The sequence below is a fragment of the Pithys albifrons genome, chromosome 5, assembly GCF_047495875.1.
Source record: "Pithys albifrons albifrons isolate INPA30051 chromosome 5, PitAlb_v1, whole genome shotgun sequence".
Taxonomy (NCBI): Eukaryota; Metazoa; Chordata; class Aves; order Passeriformes; family Thamnophilidae; genus Pithys; species Pithys albifrons.
In genome coordinates, this window is record NC_092462.1 from 34,504,601 (window position 1) to 34,523,958 (window position 19,358).

A 19,358-nucleotide genomic window follows, 5' to 3' on the forward strand; every position below is an offset into this window, starting at 1 on the left:
CCGGCCCCGGCGCGTCCCCGGAGAGGCCTCGGGAGGGTCCCTGGGCCGGCACCGGCGGGGAACTCACCCTGCAGTCAGAAAGTGCCGCGTTCTCCCCCGGAGGGTTCGCATCTCTCTGGGCCAGCCCGGCGGCCCCGGGGGGAGAGGTGCGGGAGCGGTGCGAGGTGCCGCCGCTTGAGATTCCTGAGGTATTCAGGGTAGTTTGTATTTGACGTTCTGTTCTTCTCGCAGCCCTCAGCACGGCGGCGAACACAGATCCAGGGTGTACCAGAGTGCCCCTTTATTGATTGCCATTTATTGCCACGCAGGAAAGCCTCCTTGCTTTCATGTGTTTTCTTCTGCACGCAGTTAAATTCCATATTATGTCATAAAGCCGTTCAGTTCAGACACTTTTTTACACAAAAGTAACGTGACTAGGCTAGGGAGGGAAGGCCTCTGGCTGCTCCCTGGTGTGAGTCATGGCCTCTTGGGAGGGACAAGAAAATTCCTTTTGTTAGACTGTGCAAGTTACATATGGCCTTTGTCAGAAACACAGATGCAGCAATTGAACAGAAGCTTGAATGGGGACATTTACTGCAAAGGTAGAAATAGCTAATCTTGGTTTCCTAGCTGCAGAGTTCTAAAGAATAGGTATTTTGAGAATTGCCATTATATAAGATTTCTTACAATATATCCTGTGTTCTAGTAGTTTTGTTACAGTATGTACTGACCTCAACTAATTTTGTTATTGAAGAGGGTGGAACATAACCTGCTGCTGTAAGTTAAGGGCTTTCTGAGACAGCGATGCATGACCTTTCAAGTCTTAATCATAATGTTTGCTCCTGTCTTCCCTTTAATTTGATTTTACTTAATTTTACTGGTGTATAGTATGTTTGGTTTCTTTTCAGCCAAAGTTACGAAAAACACAAGGAGGGAAGCAAGAGAAGAAGGTCATCCATCCATACAGCAGAAAAGCTGCCCAGCTTGCAAGGGAGGTACACAAACAGGAAAAGAAAGAAAAGTAAGTTGACTGCAAAATCTGTGTACAGACCAAAGAATGATATCACAGAGGGTACTTTTTGTTTTGGGAAGGGGAGTGGTGTTGGAAATGAAACCATTGTGCTGATATAACCATAAGATAACAGAAAGGCCTGTATAACTTAGTCTTCTGCTGGGCCATGTGAACTGACAGGTTTGCATTCATTAAATCAGCTTATACAAAGTATGGAGTTCTGCTGCTTGATTTTGAGTACTGTCCTTACAAGTTTGGTTTCGTGTTACTGCAGTATTTTGCTGTTTATAATCTGGATAGCACAACACTGGTGATTTCAGGTGAAGGCTGGTCACCTCGTTTGGCTTTACTGCAAGTTCAGTAAGAGTCCTGCTTAGGATCTAGGTGCTTTCACTGAAGGGCTGAGTTAAAAGAAGGGAAAGCCCAGAAACCCTGCAGAAGTTCAACTTCTAAATAAAACTGAATAGTTAACTCCTCTTTGGTAGTTTCCTGCTGTTCCGTGGCAAGTTTGGTTCTCTGCTTTTAAGTTTTACTTCTCTCTCCCACAGAGGGAAAAGATATCAGGGGAAGACTGGCCTTTAATTTACATTCTCTCAGCTTGCTAGTTGTTATGCTAAGACTGTTTATTTAGAAAGTTATTAAAGGTAACTTAAAGCATTTTCTGTCAAATTATAGCATATAAACCATAAAGACTACATAGTACTATGTAAGCTACTGTGTCTGGATGAACCATGTGAGCTGATCCCAAATACTTACATGTCTGAAAGTGTTAAATTGGAAACTCTTGGTGTCAGAGTAGACCCGGGGTTTATACAGTGGCGAAAATACTACAAGAGATGGATAGACGAGGATGCCAAAGTCCAGGAACCCGGCTCCCCGAATATGGAAGCTCTGCGAGAGATTTATAAGGACTTTAATAAGTTCACACCCTGTATTGATGTTTCTCCAGTTTAAATGTTATACCCTTAATGTGGCTACCCTGGTTATTTTTCCCTTAGTCATTCCTTATCCAAGTTTCCTCTTCCCACAAAACCCTCCGGGTCGCAGCCCCCGGTCCTGGTGCGACCCGGCCATGGGGGCGGTTGCCGGCGGGGCCGCCCACGAGGCGCCGCTGGAGCCCGGGCGGGGGCTGTCCCTGCCTCGGAGTGCCGGAAGCCCTGCGGTAGACTTTCCCCGCCCATCTCATTCTCCATTGGTCCTTTTGCCGCTCCTCCCCTCACTCCTTCCTTTCGTTTGCATGTACCCAATGAACTGTGTTACTCCGCCCCGTCTCCACCCCTCTTCCCCGCCTACATCTGGGGAATTCCCATGCTCTCCTCAAAAGCTAGCGCGCGGCATTAAACTTCGCTTTTCCTCGTGGACTCCTGGCAAGTGCGCACTTGTTCCGTTCAGGGCAGTTGCCAGGCCGGGGGCGGGAGGAGCTGACCTCGCTTCTAAGGGGCCTGATCCTAGGGAGCCCTGCTTGCCGCTTTCCTAGCCTTGCTCCTGGAAGCAGAAACCTCTCCACCGTATCGGTGGGCCTTTTTCAATCCGCTGATATCTTGGTACAGAGACTGCAATTTTATTGTTGGGATCGATGCACAGCCTTATCTACAGCAAAGCTGTAGAGTTACTTGAACTAGGAAGGGGCCCTTTACTAGCACAGCAGTGTCAGGGAGCCTCCAGCAGAGCCACTGCAAGAATTTACAAACAGCATGTGTTGAGGGTTGGGCAGGTTCCTAATTTCAAGAAGTTTTCCCTGCTGATTTCTGTTTTGCTTCTGCTCTCTAACTGTTGATTGTAAGTTTTCATTGTAGATTATTTTCCTGGTGCTCATCTGACCACTTTTAACTCACCTTGTATCATAACAGCCATTCAGAGCACTTAATCACAAAGGATAATTGGATCTTGCTTGATTCTTAGTGCTTGTATCTGTGACTTTGCCATAAAGAAAAACAATTGTCTATTCTATTTTCTGTACTGTCTTCGCTTCAGGAGCAATTTAACTTGAAAGACATAAATAATGTTGGTTTATTTTTTCCCCTGGTGTTTTTAAAAGACTTGTTAATGGTTCCAGTTTCTTTGGAATCTCTGTTATAATTATAAGCTTGTTAAATTTTTGGGGTTCTTTTTTAAAATATTGGGAGTTAAACATGTTAAATCTTTAAGTGTAATTACTTGGCATTGAGTCTGTGTAATAGAATGGTGGAGTTTGGGTTCATTTTCATAGCTCTGAAAAAGATAAAATTAATTTCTGATGCCATAGTTGGAAGAAAGTTTTCCACTCTTACACTCAGGAAAACTAAGTAGCCCACGCCAATTTTGTTCTTCCAAGATGCTTCTGTAGGTCTATTAAATGTCTTCCAACAATTTTCCATTTTGTTTCTGTTAAGTGACAGTCCTGTTCTGTGGTTGGAAGGTTAATATGTCTTTTGATGATAAATAGGAGTAGCTACCTAATCTGTAAAATTTTCTTTCTTAGTCCCATCTATAAATCTGGTAGTTTTTGACCATCCTCCTTCTTATATGGAAATACGTTGTCTGAAATGTAGGTAGGACCCAAAACTGAAAGCAGTATTCTTGATATGATCTCACTAGCTATAAGTAAAGAGTTTCTTTGGACGGGCACTTCTGCAACATGAAAGAAATGGATCAGAGCAGTCTGTGAATCTAGGAAGTTCGTAGAGTTCATCTATATTAATTTAATTAAGCTATGAGTTTCCTTGCCAGAAGATAACTCTAATTGTGTCTGGCTAAATTTGTGCAGTAATATTTTTTGAACATATGTACATTTTCTCTGTTGATTACTATTCAATACAAAGGTATTACCTTGGATGTAGGAAGCTATTGGATGGCATGTTACTGAAGGGTCAGAATGTCTTGCAGAAGGATCTGTCAATGTTTGCTTTGTTTTTTGTGATTTATTTCTTTTGGTTTTGGTTGTTTTTGTTTGGATTTTTTTTTTTATTTTTCCCTTGGTACTTGTCTGGAGACAGGATTCAGGACTAGAGACAGTTTAGGCTTCTATTTACTTACTATCTTTGCTGTATGAGGGAGGAAAAGAAATAACTACTGTGAACGTTCCTGTTTATGTTAAACAGAAAGGAAACTTGCATGTAGTTATTAGGGGTGTATTCAAGTACCTTTTGCCCAAGTGAGATAATGAAGGAAAGATTTTATCCACAAGGAATTTCAATACTTAAAATACAGCACTGATAAAAAGAAGGGACAAATTCTGCACTAAGTTGCAATTCTGCATTAAGTTGCACAAGTCTTTTACAGCCTCCATTGTACAGATACTCTTCAATGCAAGCATTCTTAATGAAATATGACAGCAGTAATAAGCTCACTGTCCAGAAACTGTGGCTGCACTACAAAAGACCAATTTGACCATAATAAGAGGTGACAGACCAATTGCTTTAGAAAATTGATTACAATCTTCAGTCATCTAGTTCACTTGAATTACACCTTTTTCCTTCCTACATCCCTGTTCTCAATTCTCTTCAAGGTCTAATGAGCAGCAATAACTTCCAGTGTATTACTACCGGTGTATTCTCTCTTAATCTATATGTGAATCCTTATTCCTTTGGGGAACTTGTTTGCTCTGTTAAATAATTACAAATACATTTTTATGAGACAGCAATAGCTGGTTCACTGATGCTAGTAGAACACTGCTTTGTCTACACCTTGGGATTTGGTAGCTAAGCTAATCTAGGACTGGAATTTTTTTCCTGTTGTTTTCCGTCTTTCTGTTGTGCATACATTGTAAACTTTTTAGGAGTCCATGAATTTTTATTACGAATACACCTGTCTAATACTGTTACGCTCTGAAATATGAGAGCTAAGGAATTTTACAGCAAAAGGGGCATGGAGTGACCCGTTGGGAGCAAGCAGTAACCTTAAAATATCTCCTTGTAGAGCTATTTGTTTGATCCTTCTTGGGTGTCTCTTGTCTAGCTTGTTAATCTCCCTTGGCCCGCTATGCTTCTATTTGGGCTGTTTGCAGCAGTAATGTTCTGTGAGGTGCTCTTGCAGATTCTTCATGAGGAACTGAAAAAATGTTAGTTTTTAAAATTCTTGGTTTTCTTACAGAAATGAATGAACTGCAAAAAAAAAAATCAAAATTTTTAATTCTCATGAGAGATTTTCGTATGGAAGTATGTTAAAATGCTTAACCAAGCTAAGAAAAATGGACGTGTATGGAGAAATATGGAAGGTAGTTAGCAATGTGAAATAATGGAATATGTCCTGTCAACCACGAGTTTTTATGTTAATGAAAAGCCTATCTTAGTTTTCACAGCCATAAAAGGCATTTGTGTGTGTGGATATTATGGGGAAAAATACTGAGTGAGTAAGCTGATTTGGAAATATTTATTCATTGTTAGTATTTAGAGTAGAACAGTTGAATACGGTATCTGAGGCAAAGAGCTGCTGAAGGAGCAAGTAGAATTAAAGTACCTAAGAGAGATCAAGAAAACCATGAATCACTCTTTTTAATACTCAGTGCCTAAGCAGATGATTTTTGGGAGGCAGGTGGAGGAGAAAATATTCAAGAAACAACAGCCTGCCACAAGATTGAATCCCCATCCTTATCCTCTCCTTCCTTTGGGCAAAAGATATTGCTCATTGTGTGGAAGGAGAAGAGAGGAAGTTTCTTTGACTCACCTTATTTGATTAGCCTCCCTGCTAATGCTATTGTCTTCTGACAGTCAGTGAGGTGAGGTTTCTAAGAAAAATACAATAAGCCAACATCTGAGCCCATCATTCATTATTTCTCATACTGAAATTCGTTGTGTACACCAAGAGACTGAAGGGTTTTTTTCCTGGAGCAAATCATAATTATATACTTCACTGCCTCGATAAATAAACGATCTGGTGACCCTAGCAGGTGCGGGTGGCAATTTATAGTATTTAGAACGTAATACATTACATGATTCCATTGAGGCAGCTTTTCTAGATGGCATTGTGGTTTTCTCCATGGCAACGCTTTGCAGACATGCTCAGCTTGCGGTGTTGTCATGCAGGGTTCACAGCAGGGCTGCTGGTGTGGAGTTCCACTGGGTGGTGTTTGTGTCCTTCCCTTGGTCCCTGTTAGTATCCAAAGCTCCCTGCAGTAAGTCTGCTGAGGGTGCCTGCCCTGGCTTTTATTGAAGGCTTCTTCTACAGCCGAGTGTTAAAGCTGACTTCCTAATCCAAGTCCTTTTTTTCTTTCCTTTTTACGTTCTTATCCAGGTCTGCCCTTTAACCCATGGGAACAAGAGTAATTTTTGTTTTAAAACAAAAATATTTTAATTAATCATCAGCTTGATTTTTTTTTTTGGCAGGTAAGCCAAAGTGCGAAACCACATGCTTGGCCTGTGTAGACTTTTGTAATAGTAATGCTCTCAGGTGCTGGGCTATCTATAATAAAGTATAAAGGCTTTTCTTGAATGTGTTACTGGAATTCTTAACAGATCACACATGGTGTGCAATTGCTTTATGTGACTTTTAGATGGTCTTCAGAGAATGAAATACTTCTTGGAAAAGCTAATCTTTAATAATGTAGGTTTGTGGACAAGTGACAGAAGTATGTTTATCTCTGGAAAGTAGGGATTTGTCTTTTGAGTCCAATTTTTGAGACAGGTGGCAGACTTCTGTGCATTGAGTTACTCCAGGTAAATTCAGTAGAATAAAAGGAATTTAATGGAGGAGCTCATTACCTTCGAACTGTGATGAATTTTGGCATTATTAGTTTTTTGTCAATGAACATTTATGATTTACTTAATCCTTTATCAATTTTCCAATTTAATAATTATAAAAGTCAATTTTATCAGAGGTCCTTAGATATATACACTGAACTTGCATGGCTAAGATATTTTACCAGTGACAAATTTCATACTTACGTCCTTTCTGGAAATAACAGAAAATTGCGTCATATGTTGCTGCAGATTCAATTTGACACCTTCACAACAAAAGAGCATGAGGCACAGTGTTAACCTGTTAGAAAACTTGTCTTCTTTGAAAACTGCTAAATAGGATGGGAATTAGTCCAAATTGCGTACACACAGAGTACGGAAGGCCTTGAGTATCCTGCCAGAGACTGAGGTGCAGTAAAAAATACTTTGATAGATCTTTTTTCATCCTTTTTGTAATGACGCCTTAAGATTTTTATATGTTTGTAGATTTTAATGTAGCTGTATAGTTTTTCACACTTAAGGTAGCAGCTGACAGTTTCTAAACCTCTTTCTCACGGTTCATGCCAAATTCTTGAAATTTTGTTTAACATTCTTTTGAAGGAAAAATATTTTAGCAGGGACATCTTGTTTAGGACACATGCACATGGAAGATATCCTCTAGTGAAAGCAAGGTAGAAGGACCAAAAACCTTGGAGAAGTTCCAGAGGGGCAGACCCAGGGAGGTTTTGGGCGTGGACAATTTTCAGGTTGATTGTATCCATTAGATATGATAAATTAGATAAGATAAATTTGTAAGAATACTCTACTGGGTGTGCAGTTACATGTTTTGTTACACCTGAAGGTGTTTTCATTAAAGGACCTGCTCTCTTGTTTTATCTATACTGTCTGTAAAGTTTTTATTCCCGAGTTAGGCAACAATAAAGTTCTAATTTTGGTTTGTTAACACACTAAATTTTACTGTTCACTAAGCACAAACTTTAAACATTGCAAGCTTATTAGGTAATAGAATGGTAATTTGCAAGAATGCAGTGTGGTGAAATCTCCAAACTCATTAACTATACCAGCAGAATATCAGAAATACTGAAGGAAATTGTTACAATGCAGCTCTTCTATGAAATTCCCTTTGTGGTGCTCTGAGAAAAATGTTACGTGGAATTTGGCAAATATTTCTATTTGAAATTTTACCTTGACTTTCATTGTGACAAAAGAAAAAAATTTTTAGAGAACGAAATTAATTATTTCTATGGAACTCATTCCTGGCTGACATACCTCTTTTTTTCTCTGCTAGGTTGAAGACTGACAAAGCTTTGCGTTTAAGTATCATTGGTAAGCAGAAACTTCTATTATTGAGTACAATATTCAGCTTCTCTGTAGAGATTCTAAGTTCTACCAAGTTAAGATAGTCAAATTAGAGTTTCTTTCTCCATAATCCTATACTGCAATCTTCAAACAGACTGTTGAAAATGATAAAATACCTGACATGTTCACTCAAGTAATTTGTACAGGAATGAATTTGGGGCTGAGGATATCCTGATCTTTAGTCAGTGTACATGACAACAAGGCAACATAGACCCAGCAACTGTTTTCTACAACTGTACATGTAAACTGTACGTTTATTGCACTTGGTCTCCATGCTTTTTTTAATTGCTTGTAAAAGAAGTTGATATATGTAGGTTAAGAGACACATTGGACTAGCAAATAAATTCAAAACTTAGAGACACAACCTGGACTATTTTTCTTTTCCGTATGATTGATGCTGCACCTTTTCAATTTAATTTGTTTTAAAATGGTGAAGATCAGAACTCTTGCTCAGCTGTTGTATTGTTTTTTTTTCCCATAAGTTTCCTTCCTAAGCAATTGATATAGTGATATTTTAAACACTAATTGCCAGCAAAGCAAAGCTTCATGTCTTTTTTTTTCCCCGTAAGGAAGGTATAAAATACACCTGAAATGATGTGAGAATGTTTCTGTTACAGCTGCCTTCATAACTGGTACAGAAAGTCTGTGATGCCATTCAAAATCTTGAAAACTGGCAGGGGTGGGGGTTAAAAAACTTTGAGGAACTTTAATCTGTGTTGTTGCTACAGTGCTGGTGCAATCATTAATGATAAGTTTATTCTTGTAGGAGAAAAACTGCAGTGGTTTCAAAGTCACCTTGACCCCAATAAAATCGAGTACACAAAGAAGGAAGCTGGTGAACTGATTGAAGAGTAAGACTGATGTTAAAAACAAGATTAAAAAGCTTGATTTATCTTAAAAAATAATGTTCTTAAAATAAGTCTGTAAAGTGATGATGACTCAGAGGAGGACTTTTTATATATTGCTATTAATAATGCCAAGTAGTTGATTTTGTTGCTATTGACGTGTATCAAAAGATGTATATATATTCACAGTAGAATTACTCTAACAAGTCATGTGTATATCTCTAGTTTTGTAGTGTTTGGAGGATTCCACGTGATTTGGACAGTAGTAGTTGCATGCATTTGCTAGTTGGTTATTTGGTGACAGTTGAATGCAGATATTTCATACTCCTTTATTCTTCAATTTTCCTTGCTGAGATAATTGAACAGTAGTCAGTGGGTCAATTTGTAGGGCAGGAACTACCAAAATTGCGTCTGCTAAGGAAAAACTCAATTATTTTTGTGCTGCTGGATATATGTACCTGTAGATTGTCAGTGTTTTTCACCTGCTAGCTAAATAATATATGTATGTATTCTTATTCAGATGTATGGTATCAGTTTCCTTTCAGAAACTCTGACATATTTTCTGCACTGTTCCTGAGCAGCACATCCTCCAAGCTCATCAATGCTAGTGATATGGCAAAGGCAGTGAAAGCTTATTTTTTGCATTTGAGTTTTAAGTTTGCAAAAGCATATAGAATACATGCCAAAGAAGAATTTTAGTTTAAAAGATATTATTGAAGTGGTGAAATACAACAGTTAAAAGTCAAGAATACTTAGATTTTACACTGGTCTTCCGAAGCAGGTGAATTATTATAATGAGTGAGTTTTGTTTTATGCAAACATAGTTTAAAAAAAACCAATAAATACCAAAAACCTAATCCTTCTGGGAGCTGCATGTGATTTAAATGAAGTTCTAAATGAAGATTCCACTTCAAAGATTAAAGTAATTGTTCAAGTCTAAGAAATATATCTGACTAATTGAGAAAATAAATGCAATTGGTAAAGTAACTTCCTAGATTATGAAAGTAATTCTGTTTTGCAGATTTTTTGCATGGCTACATCTAGCATAAATGCATTTTATTTCTTTCAGTTATATGTGTCGATTCAATGCTGAATTGGAGCAGATTGAATTACAAAACAGTATTAAAGGTAGACAAGGAAGACAACATGGTTCACGGGAAACTGTCATCAAGCAGACAATAGAACGTGAAAGACAACTCTATGAGGGCTATGGAATAGGTATGTAAAAGCATTAGAAATAATCCTGTGGTCACGCCTTCTGCTCACAAGGCTAGAGTCTAAGTCAAATTTCTAGGCATTATCTTTGCTTTTTAAAGAAATGAACTAACTGCTAGGTTATGCCTCGCAGAGGAGTCTGGGAGGAGGGGCAGGGTTGAATGAAGGGAGAAAAAAAATGGTAGACGTCTGACTCATACTCTACCTTGCCTTTGTGCATCTTTGCTAGTACTCTCTCTTCAGTGCAGGCATATAGAACATAGTTTTGAAAGTAAAGTGAGATTTAACGAACCTATCTTGAATACAAATTCTGATCAGTAGCTTGTTTGAAACTGCATTTGATAGCTGGAACTAGGCTGAAGGAGAGCAGGAGTAACCTGATGAAATGAGAAAGAAAGACAAAGGGATAATGAAAGTGCAAAAAGAGTTGTTTTGAGGAGAATCAAGTACCAGGTAGCAGTGAAGTTTATGTATTTTGCTTTAACAAATAAGCATATTGGAGTTGAGTGATGAACTTGGCTTTAATGCTAAAGTGTTATTCAGACATAATCAGTCCTTCTTAACAGTATGTTGTGGAAGACATGAAAAATCTTTGTTCTGTGGCTAGGATACAAAGCACAGCAAGGTTTGGGTTGTGTGTCATAATCCCCATTATCCTGTGCTGTGGTTTAACCCCAGCCAGCAGCTAAGCACCACATAACTGCTTGCTCACTCTCCCCCACACTGGGATAGGGGAAAGAATTGGAAGAGGAAAATTGATGAATTTGTGGGCCAGCCTCCAGGACAGCCAGGCTCTATCACCTATACAGTTTCTTGCCATCACTCCAAAGGTCTCATCTTCCTCCTCCTTCCTCCATCTTTATATGCTGAGTGTGATGCCATATGGTATGGAATATCTCTGTGGTCAGTTGGGATCAGGTGTCCCAGCTGTGTCCCCTTCCTGCTCCTTATGCACTCCCATCCACCTTGCTGGTGGGATGGGGTGAAGAGCAGAAAGGGCCTTGGATCTGTGCAACTGCTGCACAGATAACAAAAAACTCCTGTGTCATCAATAGCATTTCCAAAACAAATCAAAACCACAGCCCTGTGATAGCTATTGTGAAGAAAATTAACTCTACCCCAGCCAAAACCAGAAAACCCTGATTTATATTGTACAAATAAAAGAAATGGCTTTTAATTTTTGCCAGTGCAACCTGTGGAGGCAGAGGAATTCAGGCATATCTGTATGACTTGATGCATAATCTTTGATTTTTTAGGAGAGAGAAAAAAGTAACAGGAAAACAGATGCTATGAATGAATGTCATCAAATAATGCAATTGTAGAAAATCTTCTATTTGCTTTTGCTTTTTAGTTCTCTTTTTCCATACTGCTTTGTGGAAAGCTGAAAGAAAAAAGTGATAGGACTAGAGAAAAAGATGTCAAATGCACAAGCACAACATAAAAATAATGAAGAATCCAGAAATATTGTAGGCAAAATTTGAGGTTATTATAGTATTAGTAAGTAGAGCATTCAGAGAGCACAGTGCAACTTCACATATTAAATACACTTCCAAACCATTCATTATTTGTTATCACAGCTGCTGCAAGTTTTGCTCTCTGTCTAGGACAGTATTCATTCAGAGAAAATAGTTGCTGCTAAGTACTATAGCAACTAAATACTGTAATTAGAGATCGAGCATAAATGGAAATCAGCTGGAAACAGTGCTTTTATGCCACTAGCTCATTACTATTCCAGGAAGCTGTAGTGAGCAGAGCTTTTATAATTGACTTAGTATTTGTTGGGATTTTTTTCCCGCTGTTCTTGAACTCAGTTATTTCTTGTATGCATGTGCATTTGCTATGAAGAGACTGTGTAATAGGTATTGTTTTCATATCTGAAAGTCTCCTAAAATTTGATGGTGTCTATTTAGATCATTGAATCATTAAGGTTGGGAAAGACCTCTAAGATAATATTATCCAATCTTTGACTGAACAGCACCATGCCAGCTGGACCATAGCACTAATTGCCACGTGCAGTTGTTTCTTGAACACTTCCAGGGATGGTGACTCCACCACTTCCTTTGGCAGACCATTTCAATGCTTAACCACCCTTTCAGTGAAAAAATGCTTCTTGATGTCCAGCCTGAATCTTCCTAGGCATAGCTTGAGGCCGTCTCCTCGTCCTGTTGAAGATATACGTAAATGAAAAATTAATTATTTTTTAGAGTTTAAAAACCAGTTTATAAAAGTGGTAGATGTCCAGAGATATAGTAAATTTAGTCCTTTTAAACAAACAGTACCTATACAGGGAACATTCAGTCTTTCATTGAGGTTGTTGAGTTTTGTTAGCAGCTTCTTGTCATTTACTTGCGCCTTAAATATATCTACATGAATTTTACTGAAGTTTTCTTCCTCATGTTTTAATTTTAGTGTATTTGGCTTTTCTGTTAGTCTGGTCTAACATGTTTATAGAAGAGCTATTGAAAGGAAAACCTACATATTTATTTATTCATTTATTTATTAATTTGGAACTCGGAGTTAGCATGCAATCAGTGAAAAGCATCATAATTATTTAATCTGAACATCATATATTTTTGATAATTTGTTTCTAAATACCTTGAATTTTCTCCTAGAAGCATAATAGTAATCTTGGGGGGAAATGTCTTTTAAAACTAAACACACTAGTTTTATGAATTAATTCTCGAGACTTCTCATTACAAGGAAATGGAATGTCTATTAAAAACAGGCCTTGATCGTGGTTGAGGAAAGTGAGTTATGCTTTTAAAACATAGAATAACTTAAGTTCCTAGTTTCCTCACTGAACATTTTTAAAGGGAAACTTTGTTTGCTTAAATTTTTGCTATTTCTCAGATCTGTCAGTTCAGAGAAGATGAAGCACCTTTTTTAATAATTTGTCTGGATTGGATTTTCAGTAACAGATAGATTTGAATTCTGGAATAGTTTGTAGGTGTAAGTTCACTTGCTTTTCTTTAGCAGAGAGAGGTCTTCTGTTTATATATTGCTCTAGAAGCTTTGTAATATGAATACTTGTTCTCATTTTCTTGGGCTTTTTTCCTCTGAAGTAATCTATTCAGCCATTTACCTCACATTTCTTTCTTTGAAATGAAACTCACTTGTATAATGGAACTCATCTAATAGAATTTAATTTCATTCCTATTAGAAATTCCAGACATCATGAACAGAAAGAATCTCAAATTTTTCAGGTAAGTTCTTTTTATTATCACTACTAGTCTGTTTATGCAAAACAACATATTTGAAATTGACATGCTCTATGTCTTTTTTCATTCAAAAAAGAATTTATGCAAAACTGTCAATTTGTCATTTGAAAAAGCAGACTAGGTATGGCATTGCTATTTTGGCATTTCTTAGCAGGTACAAGATAAATGCTGGTGACAGGTATTCATTAAAACATTGGAAGAGTTAGATCCAACAGTTAGAATTTCATTTCTGTTACCTAAGTATCTTTTTTTCAATATTCTTAGGTATTACTTTTTCTTTACCTAAAATTCTGACCTCCGCTGTTCACAGTAGTGTCGGTATGTGCATATAGCCATTGAAAATCTTAAGGGAATTGATGACTTGCATCCAGTTAAAAGATCCAAGAGCTGTGAAACTTGCTGCTATCTCGTCTGGGCGAGCAAGTTGGTATGTCCTGGAAATACAATGAATGAACATATTTGCTGGGAGCTCTATCAAGTGAAATACTTTAAAGGAAAAAAAAAGAAACTTAGGCATGCTTATGTTGCCAGGAATGATGTATCACTAACTCCCAGGGGTGGTTTGTAGCCTGAAGTTATAGGATGTTGGATTAAAGCCAGAAATCTCAAAGAAGAGACTGCTGTGTTTTTAAATACCTAATTGACGTCCTGACCTGGGACATCAGATAGAATTGTTGTTGTATTGCCTTGGGAGAGCAAAAACATCTTGTAACTGGCAAATGCTGCCTTTGCCCTTGAGAAAAATTATCCATGAAGTGCACTTAGTATAATCAAGAAAGCATTCTATTAATTGAGTACTGGATTTGACTTACATTTTAAATAACCCATTCTCCTTCATGCAGCCTTTTGAAATAGTACACTTAGCATGTGAATGTGTACTAACACTTGGTGTCCCCTTGAAGTCAGTCATACATGTTAACATTTACCATAAATCATAATGAGGGACTTTATGTACATGTGATATTAGATATGCAAATTAGGTGTCTAGATGAAGAAAGTCTTTCAACCTGCTTTGCTGTTACTTATAAGACTGGGAATTGAATGAGACAAACTTAAAATCAGGTGGCCTGAAGTAACTGAGGGTACAATAAGTCTGTGAGGAAAAAAGTGAATCATATATTTTTTGTTCAGAATGTCAAATCTGAAAGGACTTATTTTTTCACAGAGAAATCACAACTTCTGTAATGTACAAAATTAGGTGAAGTCTTTGGTGCTTATTCATACCACAGTGGGATTGGTAAGATAATTTAGAAAAGCAGCCTCGCTTGAGTTAGTATTCTGGGGAAAGGTGAATTAACTCTACCATTCTTTCCTTTCTGTTAGTAATTGGTTTTCATTACTTTTTTTTTCTTTTTAAGAGAATGGGATGGTGATCTGAGGAAACTGCCAAACATCAAAATGAAAAAGGTTTCAGCTACAGATGCTGCTTGCAGTCACCCTGAGGTGGCAGATGTGGAAGCAAAAGAAGACTTGAATAAAGAAGAGGTGCCCCTAATGAGCACCAGCTGATTCGAGAGCTGAAACAGTGAAGAGAATTATAAGAAACCTATTTTAATTATCACTGGAAACAAAAATAAAAATTTTAACTATATTTGTAAAGGCTTTGATAGTTGCTTTTTTTATGATCTCACTATGTATCGATAGTAAAGAGTAAACAGTGTATTACTGGGTAAAGTTGCATATTATTGGATAAAATTTTTGACTATAAATAAATACTTAAAATCCTAATCGTGTAAGTTTACATCTTGAAATCCTAACTAGTTGAGAAGTTCTTCCCTGGTAATATGAACAGTCTAGATTTAGACTAGAATACTTTGTGGTCAGAGATATTTACCTTTTCCTGCTAATTGCAGTAGCCAATTAAATATGAGAAAATGTTCTCATGTACCTTCTCTTCTCTGATAATCTGTATCAGAAGCATAGCTGGAGATGCTTTAATAAGACAAGGAGTATTTCATGTTTTGTCAAGATAATTTGAGAGAGTTACACTGTCTTCAGCACTCTGCATTGCAGAATTCAGATCAGAAGCCAGTTAGAGTTCCTATAGTCTGTTTTTAAATATATCTTTTCACCATATTTTTTTCTAACCCCTCTGTTGAGAAAGCTGTGCATTTTAAAAATAAGTTGCTCAGTCTTTTAAATAGCAGGCTTGCTTTATGAAGCAATCTTTTAGATGCCTTTAAATGTGTCTTTCAGGAAAGTTCTTAGCAGATTATCACTTCAAAAACTAAGATGAATGAAAAAAGGGCAAGTGCAAAACTTGGGATAATTTCACAGCAGGCACTAAGTAGGACATCTCAGTGTGTACTAGATTGTCTGGGCACAGAAGTCACAGTTCAGCTGTACTGTTTGTACACAGTAGTAATCACAGCTCAGATGTCTGTTAATTATGTGGAAATTATTATTCCTTGTGGATAATCTTTCTAGTATTTGATCCCTAGGACACGTCTGTGTGCTAAATAACCATGTTTTTGTCATGGTATGTAGTTATGTGGGTTTCCTAGATTTCGTTTACAGATATCTAGGTGTGTATTTTCTTAACTGTGCAGCAAGAGCTACTTATGAGTGTTAAGTCTGCTAATATGTGTATTACAATTTTTCCTCGTTACAAAATAGGCTTGTGCTATCGTTTCCAGTTTTAGGAAGCCAGTCTATTTAGGCAATATAGAATTAACCATTGTCCTCCTTAAATTAATCTAAAGAAGAAACCTGAATAAATTTAACACACCTGAAGGATGTGTGAGTGATCTAATGAATCTTCAGATGGACTGTTAGTCTTAAACCTGTGTAGAGGTCTTGTCCTCTGACATCAGCCGTATCTCTAGGCTGCCATGTCAGTGGTTTGTGTTTGTGTTTTAGAAATGCGTGCTGAAGTTCAGGACAGGTCTTTGATATTTTTACAACTTTTTAAAATTGAGCTGTGTTGTGGAATTTATTTTGTTTGATTTGTAAAACTTGAGGTGTTAAACTCTGGTGGAAGCTGAGCCAGGGTAACTGGATTGAACTAACATTGTGTATGTGGTGTCCTTGACAAATTTTGCCTTTCAGAAGTTCATCTTCAATTTTTGTTTGAAATTGCAAGTAGAAACATTGCAGAAAAAGTCACTTTCCCATGACAGTGTGTAAAATAGAGAAGGAAGAATGAGCAGTAAGGTAACTAGAAGGTGTCATAGTAATTACAGTATATTAGGCTGACATCCTGGTGAATGCTTCAAAAAGTTTGTCACACAAAGTTAGGAAGAATGAGATCTTCTATATTCCTTGAAACAATCCAATAAAAAGATATTATAAAAAGAAATTATTACTCATGTGGTTAATGTGATAGTCAAGAATTAGAAATGATCTCTAGGAGCATATGTTTACAGTTTGGACTTTGTTGAGTTTGTGGATTTTCTCCATTGAATTCCATGTATTCACTGCTTGTTTAGCTGGGCTTTAAAATGTCTTGTTGTCCTACTGCACAAATAATGAAAAAACAACACTTCATGCATGTGAACTTTTAACACTGAATTATCCAAAAAAATCATATGCAGCTGTCACGTGTTCATATTTGAACTGAAAATAGTCTAGGGTTAAACTGATGATGTGCACGACCAGTTTATCAGACAAGTTGTTGTTGCAGAATACTAATGTGGCAGGGCAACAAAAAAAGTCAAAGAAAGCCATCTATTTATTTTTTTTTAAATTTCTGTGCTGCCTGGAGTTGGGGGGGATGTAGAGAGACCTTTTTTTGTTTCACATTTCTTATTGAGATGAGGTAATGGAATCTTTGTATCAATTCCATAATCCAGGCATGCCTGCACTTTTAAGCCAGCTCAGCGTTTTTTATGAGTTTCTTCCCTGTAGTGGAAGAAAAATGAATGCTCTCAGGAATTATGAATTATTCTGTTTCTTTAAAATCTAGAAAGAAGATGCTGGCAACAGTGGGAATGGAAAATATTTATGTGATGTTAGCTGTTGTTAGAAACTTGCTGTGGGGAATATCTTGAAATTCTCTTAATTTGTAGCTAAGGATTACAGGTTTTAATGTTAAATCCTTTATTATAATTCTCTGTAATTTATAGATTTTTTTTTGTTAGAGATTAATTTTAGGGAAGATTTCTTTTATTCTAACTTGTCAGATATTGCTTCTCAATGTCCCTGTGTTGTTTTTTTTTAACTGCAAAGTTGTAGTTAAAATTCATGTTTCTTTAATTATCAAGGCTCATATTAAATATACAACACTTCAAACAAAAAAAGTTGATGCTGAAGGGGTTTTTTTTATTTTTCAATTTTCATATTTTGTAGATTTTAGGAACACGGTAGATGTAATGCTGTAGATGTTAGTGAATTAATATTTAGCAGCTTGTAGCATAAAGTCCTCCTATCTGTACCCCTGCTCCAGAACAGGCAGCTGAGATCTGCCAGCTATTTAGTCTCTTTCTCAAGGTACCAGATTAAAGAATATCAGACAGAACATAAACATGGAGCAGCGTGATCTGAAGCCCTGGAGAGCATCCAAAGAACCTTTGTGTGCTGAAGAAGAGGAGGTGGATGAAGACAGAGGGTCCCAACGACCCCAGCCCCAATTCAACAGGGGTAGGAACTGACAGGGGACAGAAGTGGAACTGGACATGTGGACAGTAGTGATTGGATAGGTTATATTATAAAAGCTATAGAACTTAGAGCTTGCAAGAGCGCGCATCTATGTATTCCTGGATGAGCGGGGTTGCTCATTAAAGTGCCTGCCCTTTATCTTATCTCCTACAAAACTTGGCTCGGAGTCTTATTTACAGACTTTTATGGCAACAAAGTAGTATCTTTACATGTAAAGTCACTTTTGTGTAAGTATACTTTTATATAGTATGTGCAGTGGGATGCAACAAGTTAAATATACAATATATGAAACATTTTCTGAGCAAATATTTGTAAGTAACTCAATGAATATACTTACAGAGTATCACGTGATTGTTTTTGTCTGTTTGTCTTTCAATGCAATAGCATATTTACTGATCTCTGTGATGACACTGCCACATGTGAGGACAGAGTTGGGGATACAAAAATGTGTATCTTGGAGTTTAACTTTTTTTAAAATTGCGGTTTGTTAGAGACCTGGCAGATAGGAAAGGGTAGTTTAAAAAAAATAAATTTATTTTTCCTCAGCAGAAGTTCCCTACTTAAAGAATCCTCCGGGTTTCATTTTCTAGTAAAGGGCAAAAAATGCCTGCAGTACAGAATTATGTCAAATCAGCTTGTTCAGTCTCAGCATGATACAACACATACATTATCTTTCTATCTTCTAGCTCTTTCCAGAGTAAAAATCCATTATAATTGATTTCCAGACATTGTTGCCCAAAAGTACATTTCATGAGGTAAGAGACTTTTCTAATGAGGTGTTGTGATTTATACACTGCAGTTTAAGCTGTTGTCTTAAATGCATCTAGGAAGATCCTGTGCAGAGTTCCTGTAATGAAACTAAAAATTACCTGATGGTGAGACACTTACTGTAATGGTCCTGTCATCAAGTTCCCTAAGCCTTAACTGCTTGATTGTAAATATTGCTCAATTTTATTAAAAGAAGGGTTTAACACTTAACTACTTACCTGCTATAAATAAAAAATAAAACTAATTAAACTATTAAGCTATTAGACAAAAATGCCAGCATTACTTTAAAAACTGAAGCATTTTTAAATAAATACACAAAAGTGGAAGCATCTTACTAATGTAGGCTCATATTCAATTTCACACATTATCAACCAAGACAGTACTGTGCCAATTTGAAAACTGATAAAGTGACGATGACCATTGCTAAGATATGAAGTGCTCGAAAAATCTTACCCATACTTCTTAATGAAATATTCTCCTTTTTCTCTAGCTCTCAAAATTTGCTAGCAAACCGAGAGGTGAAGTGGGTCTTGAAGATTCAAAAAAGCTTTTGCCAGAACTTCTGGAGTGACTTTTTTGACTGTATCTTCAGGACTCATGTAAAAGTCTTTATTTTGAGAGCTATTAGGACTTGGTTGGTTTGTTGTTCTTTTCTGAGTTTAAATCTTGCTACTTTACTTTTCCCTTCTATGCTGTTTGTGAGCCTCTATTA

General features: G+C 37.1%; 1 protein-coding gene across 1 annotated transcript; it reads left to right on the forward strand.

Annotated features, from left to right (window-relative positions):
- The first annotated feature begins 224 nt into the window (after positions 1 to 224).
- On the forward strand, positions 225 to 14,873 carry TMA16 (translation machinery associated 16 homolog). Its single transcript, XM_071556185.1, is given in 8 exon segments — positions 225 to 581; positions 888 to 1,000; positions 7,934 to 7,971; positions 8,771 to 8,855; positions 9,919 to 10,067; positions 13,225 to 13,267; positions 14,641 to 14,765; positions 14,768 to 14,873. Coding segments are annotated over 8 exon segments (618 nt in total). The 5' UTR covers positions 225 to 560; the 3' UTR covers positions 14,812 to 14,873.
- Positions 14,874 to 19,358: the final 4,485 nt, after the last annotated feature.